Below are 6,527 nucleotides of genomic sequence, written 5' to 3'. Positions count from 1 at the left end.
CACCAACCGCACACTTCATCTTCTACCTTTCTCCAACCTCCATTTTCGCTCTCCAAGCTTCCATGGTAGTGCACCTTGTAGTTTTTCACGTTTTTGCCTCATTTTTTACCGTTTTTATGCACATTTGACAACACCCATTGAGGGTTTTGCGTTTTGATTTCGTTTTCTACATTGGGCAGCTCATTTTGTGGATTTTGTTGACTTGGAACAACACCCATTGATGGAGTTTTTAGATTTATATATCATAGCACCATTTTTGCATTCCATTGAAGCTTTGAAATCTCTCTTTTGTTCTTGATTTGCGTTTTCAGAATTCAAAAGTTAGGGTTTTTGGTTCTGTTTTTTGTGATTCCAGAATTGAAGTGTTTAATTGCTCATTTCCATGTCTAGCTAAATTCGTGTATTGACTCCTTGATGAAAAATGCAATGAAGCTTTGAGGTTGTGCTTGTTTTGTGAAATCTGCCATGTCTTTGTTCTGAATTCGTGGAATGCATGTGGTGAATCTGTTGATGCTTAATTTATAGAGTAATTGCATACGTTTGGGTTAAGATACGTTCATGCTTAATGTATGTAGCTTGGGTGTCACGAATTTAAGGATGTGTGCATTGCTTAATTGCATAATGAAGCTGGATTGTAATTTTCGCTTAGTGAATTATTATCTAGTGGATTGAGATAAGGCAAAGTTGGTGTTAATTTGGTGGCCTATGATAAGTGAAATAGTGTTTGAATCAAGGATGTCAATACGGTTTTAATCACTGTCGCATTCAATTTAATCTATTGATTAGCATTCTAAATTTGTCTGCCAAACCCCCCTGTGTTATTGTTGTGTTCATATGAAAATTGAAGCTTTAAATGAAATTATTGGTCGTTGGGAGACGACTTGGTTCACTTTCATATACTGCATTTTAAGTGTTTTAATTTGGTGGGGTACGGTCTCTATCACATACGAATCATCAGCAAATTTATGGGCTACACCTTGCACACAAGTTCTACTCACCAAAGGAACTAAGTCCTCTTATATGATAGGTTAAGTACCTATTATCAATATGAAACACATGGTTCTTATTTTATATATACCTCCTCTCAAACCATAAGAGCCTCATTTAAGTCTCACCACTTAGTTATTTTTCTATACTTGAGTCAAATAACTAACCGAGTAAAGATAATCTCCTCGAATCCATAATCAATACTCTTTCTAGCAATACAACAATAGTAATTTCCCCTTGGAAATACTACCCAATAGTTCACATGCAACACATTCAATCATAACAATAGATTTGGACCATTGTCTAGGCTTTACTCAAAATCTCATATATATATATATATATATATATATATATATATATATATATATATACACACACACATTGCAATATCCTTCACATAATGGATTATACTATATGAGTGTGATTGTAATCTTTTGCATGATAGATTGTTATTGTTATTTGTAATTGAGAGTTCTCTAACTCAAGAGGAGATTGAGAAGGATAACTAGAGAGGTAAAACTCATTGTAACCTGGAGAGACATATACTCATGATACCTGGAGAGGTTGATACTCATGTCAGTCAAGGATTTTGCGTGAGTTGTCGCTTAGGCGACGAGCTATAGTTTTGAGCAAGAAGTCATCTCGCTCAAGCAAGGAGGTCTCGCCTAAGCGAGAAAACGTGAAAACCCCACTGTTCCACTATTTGAGCCCTCGCCTAGGCGAAAAGGGCTCGCCTGAGCAAGAGAGCCTCTCTCGCCTGAGCAAGTGCTTCCAGCTTGAGCGAGAATTGGGCAGGGACGTGCTCTAGTGTTGTTCTTCTCTGTTTTTGGTTGTTGGTCACATAAGTGATTGGATTACCCTATTTAAAGTATGAAGTGTGTGAATATGCATGTATTATATTATTTATGGACTATAATTGATGAGCTGGGTATGAATAAGTGCGTGAATCATTATTACTGGATTGGTTGTATATTGGCATGAGATAGGTATGCATGATAAATCTGTGGTTGGTTAGTGAGACATGGCTATGGTATGAGTTGGACGTAATTCCATGAACCTCTCGATGAGATCTCATGGTGGTGCCATATGTGATGGACGTAATTTCATGAACCTCTTGGTGACACTTCGTGGTGGTGCCTTATGTGATGGACGTAATTCCACGAACCTCTTAGTAAGGTTTCGTGGTGGTGCCTTAGTGTATATAATTACGCAAGGATTCAAGTAAGGATTGCATCCTGAAACTCTAAAGAGTCAGTTAGTCTCACGTAGAGCGGACTGACTCAAGTGGTGAGAGTAGCAGAAAGCCCTAGTCTTTGGCAGGATAATGACCTTAGATGTTTGAAGGCTAACCTTATGCGTGGTAGGGTGAAACCCATTGATAATGGCTCTGCAGAGCAGTAGAGGCCACCACAAGTGCAAGCATCCAATGAATCCGACAGACTATATGTATCTGGATAATTGAGTCTTAGAGTCCTGCTTGTTTGCTATCACATGATTGTTTGCCTATCTTGTTGCATGTTTATGATCTATTTTTAAGTATTTGTATGCCATAACATGTTAAAATGATTTATACTCTAGCTTACCCTTTCTGTTTGCTTGTGTGTCTTGGGTGTGGTTTTCCGTTTTGCAATGATCATCAATTTATTGATGTGAGCAGATGTGGAAATCCCTAGTGGTCATCAAGGTGATAGAAACTCTACAGTGTAGCCAGGCTATGGTCGGATCCCGTTCCTTCAAGTACTCTTTGTGGGCACTGTTGCCTATGTATTTGATCAACTGTCAAACTTTCACATTCTGTTTTGTCAATGGCATTGTGGTGTGCCTTAGTTCTCTTTTTGGGTATATTTGGATGACTGTAAAAGATCCTTACACTTTAAGTGTCATGCCCCTTCGGATATTATAAACTATGCGATGCTTTATTTAATTAGATTTATCTATTAAATGAGACGTTACAGTATTACCTCGTTTGCCTTCACACGTTTTTATACTATCGTCCATATAATATACTGAAAAATGTATAAAAGTTAATAAATAAAAAATATTATAAATTAATTAAAGTGTCTATATAAATAATAAATAAAAGTAAATATTTTGAGATGAAATGTAAAATCTATAACTAATGAAAAAAAAATTTACAAACTGGTTACAAAATTTGTAAAATTTTCTACAACTAATAAAGGACATGTTTTAACTGATTTTATGTTATTGAAAGAAATATTAATTAATTAAGAAGCACAAATTTATAAATTTAATAATTAAAACTTCTTTAACTATCATCACTTTTGATTAAAATTATCCCTTTCTTAATATAAAAAATAACTAACATATTTCTATCACACCGCTTGATTCAATTTGATTCCAAAATATGTAATTCACGGATTTTTCAAATTATACAATAAAAAACTATTTATAAATATGTAATTTAAAATAGTCACATTCTGTAAGTAAAAGTATCCCACTTTATGTAATTCAAAAATGTGTAAATTGAAATTATATGCAATTTATAATCAAAATCTTTTTAAATGATTTAGTTTAGAAAATATATTAGGAACATTTTTTATATTTTGTGGGAGTAAAAAAGTACAGAAATAGTCCTGAAAAAATAGTTGTGCAGTGTGGACGCACTTTTATTTTCCATAGTTTGATTAAAAAAATGGATTATCACATTTGGGCCATTGTTATAGTGGCAGAATGGTTTGGGCTTGGGGTCCAGTGCAATCCCGAGGATTGATATTCTAGGGTTTACCTAAGTGGAATGAATTGCGACCCCGACCTCTACTTATTGAAGAGGCGCCCAAATAACTGTGTTTCTTCGGCCGTCGGCACTCTCAAAACGCAAGTCACAATGGTAATTGCAATTTCGTTTTCTTGTTCTCTGCTCTGTAGAATGTTTATTCATGTGAAATCCGATGAATAATGTTGTTTGTGTTGACCTGGCGTGACATTACAGCCTAAGCAGATCCACGAGATTAAGGATTTCCTTCTGACGGCGCGGAGGAAGGATGCGAGGTCGGTGAAAATCAAGAGAAGCAGAGATGTGGTTAAGTTCAAGGTTCGATGTTCCAAGTATTTGTACACGCTTTGTGTCTTTGATCCTGAGAAAGCCGATAAATTGAAGCAATCTCTTCCTCCTGGTTAGTTACACACAATCGATTAACCATGCTTTATTTTATTCAATATTTTGGAATTGTGATTGTGAATGTGAAAATTATATGTAATTTCCAGGTTTGAGTGTTCAAGACCTGTAAAGGTACTCAGTGCGGCGGCATTAATATCTGTTTTGGTCCCTTCGTGTTCTGGATTTGTAGCTTGGTTTTGTATTCTGGTAATTGTTACGAGGACTTGGTTGCTTTAATTTTTGCTGTGAATTGTGGAATTTTGGTATTTTCAGCACAATTCAATTGAATTACCCGTAAATTAAATCTGTGGTTTATATTGGTTATTTTGCTTACACTATTTGTTTGGCTTAAAGAATCATACTAATTTTTTATTAAGGAAAATCGAGTTAATTCGCCTGTTATTGTCATTGTGTGGTATTGGACACTTTGTATAATGATTTCTTAGATTGATAGTTGTTCGCTATGCAATGGTACACTCAGGGTGATTGTTTTAGTTCTCTTAGCTTTGAAATGCTACAGACGTACATATTTGGTTTTAACTTTTACATTATATAGTTAATTTTAGTAGTTTCTAAGAGGTTTTTAAGAATAATAATTAATTTCAAATGATTTGTGGTGAACTAAAATTATAGAATGGTATTGTAGACATTTTTGTGGTTCAAACTCATGTCATGGTTGATGGTTGATCCGGTGGATCGGAGTTTGAACCACTAATTTGGCATCAAGATACATTATAAAGTTGGATAAGGTTAGTTTAAGAAAAAAAATGTTCTAATATAGCCGGGGGGGCTCAAGTGAGTACCCTGGTTTCCATAAGAATACAGTAAGCATTGTTTAAGTCTACTGCTTTTGAAGCCTTACAAGAATATCTTTTTAATTGACATTATCATTATATTTTTTGAGTAAATTACAATTATATTTGTTAAGATTTTATCGGACTGTACATGCTTTAATTATTACTTTTTTCAAACAAGTCAATATTTAAGTCTCAATTTTTTAATATATTTTTAAAATTTATTAAAAATACATGCATTTAAAGTTTTTCTTTCTTTTATTTGATTTATTGTTTTTATTTTGTTATTCATTGAACACTCAAGTAAATAAAACTTGTTTTTAGAAAAATCTAAAAATAAAAAGGGATGAAATAACTGTTTAGGAAGATGAATGGGAATTGCCGGCGACGCCTTGGTTTGGATTTCGGGACGGAGAGTTAGCCCCGCGCGAGTGAATGAAGAAGGTGGAGGAGTGTGGGATGGGACATCTTTCCTTTGTGCACCCCAATTTTTCCTTGTCACCCCCAATGTCATGTTTTGGGTTATCTTATGCTGTCCCTTTATTTTGTTATTTGACTTCATGCATTCACATATTTGTTAATTCCGCACCTCGACACCATTATTATTTTGTTTGGGCTGGATCACAGTTTACTCCTTCCACCATACACGTTCATTCCTCTAACCCCTTATTCCCCTTTTGTTTTATTTTAGGACTTACATTCTCTATTGTTTATTTACTATACTTTGTATTTCATTTTTTTCCTTGTTCCTAATGATATCCCATATTTATTATTGAAATAATAATATATACTTTTATCTTATTTGACATTATTTTTTTTTCACTTTTTACATTATTGTTTCACTTCTAGTGATAAAATGTTTACTTGAATTTTTTTTTTATCACAACATTCATGATCATTATGACGATCAATGGACATTCTTTTGTTAAGTCACAAGAACACATGAAATAAATTTAGAATATTTATGAAATATCTTTTTACAATGTTGTTGTTGTATGCACAAATTAATTGTTTAAATGTTTTATTTATGTTTTTATTGGTATTATCAAGATTTATTGTATCTAAATGATTTTTAACATTTAATATTCAATATAAGTAATTTTTTGGTAATATCAAAAGACCACAAATACAAATTTTACAATGTTTGACATGTTTAGAATTAGTACCTAAAATAAAAATAAAAATATCAATAATAACAATCATCATAATAAAAATAATAATAAAAGTCAAATCGTTCTTATCACAATTTCAAATATAAGATAACGTTATAAATGAAAAAAAAATTAGAAAGAGTCTGGATTAAAACATAGAAAATTGTCCTTAGAGACTAAATGCTCTCATTAAGACTTAAATAGTTGGTTGGAGCATCATGAATAGAAGGAAGAAGAGAGAATGAAGAGCAAATTTTCAGTGTGAGAATACTTCTATTTGTAGATACAAAATATAATCCATAAATGATATAAATTAAATAGTTAATACAAATATTTAAATCTCAAAATAAGAGTAATTAATTATTTGAGTAATTCTAACAAATCAATCATATGAGTAATTATATCAAATCAATCCAATACTATTAATACATAACATTCTTTTTTATGTTTGTACAATATCTTAGATTGTAATATACT

At 32.7% G+C, this 6,527-nt stretch overlaps 1 protein-coding gene across 1 annotated transcript; it reads left to right on the top strand.

Annotated features, from left to right (window-relative positions):
- Positions 1–3,655: 3,655 nt before the first annotated feature.
- Positions 3,656–4,438, top strand: LOC114176779 (60S ribosomal protein L38-like). The gene is made up of 3 exons (XM_028061940.1): positions 3,656–3,835; positions 3,938–4,121; positions 4,213–4,438. The coding sequence occupies exons 1-3, from the start codon at positions 3,743–3,745 to the stop codon at positions 4,233–4,235; spliced, it is 300 nt and encodes a 99-aa protein (XP_027917741.1). The 5' UTR covers positions 3,656–3,742; the 3' UTR covers positions 4,236–4,438.
- Positions 4,439–6,527: the final 2,089 nt, after the last annotated feature.

This window comes from Vigna unguiculata, chromosome 3, assembly GCF_004118075.2.
Source record: "Vigna unguiculata cultivar IT97K-499-35 chromosome 3, ASM411807v1, whole genome shotgun sequence".
Lineage (NCBI taxonomy): Eukaryota > Viridiplantae > Streptophyta > Magnoliopsida > Fabales > Fabaceae > Vigna > Vigna unguiculata.
Note: the sequence above shows the minus strand (reverse complement) of the source record. Positions and strands in the feature narration are given on the sequence as shown.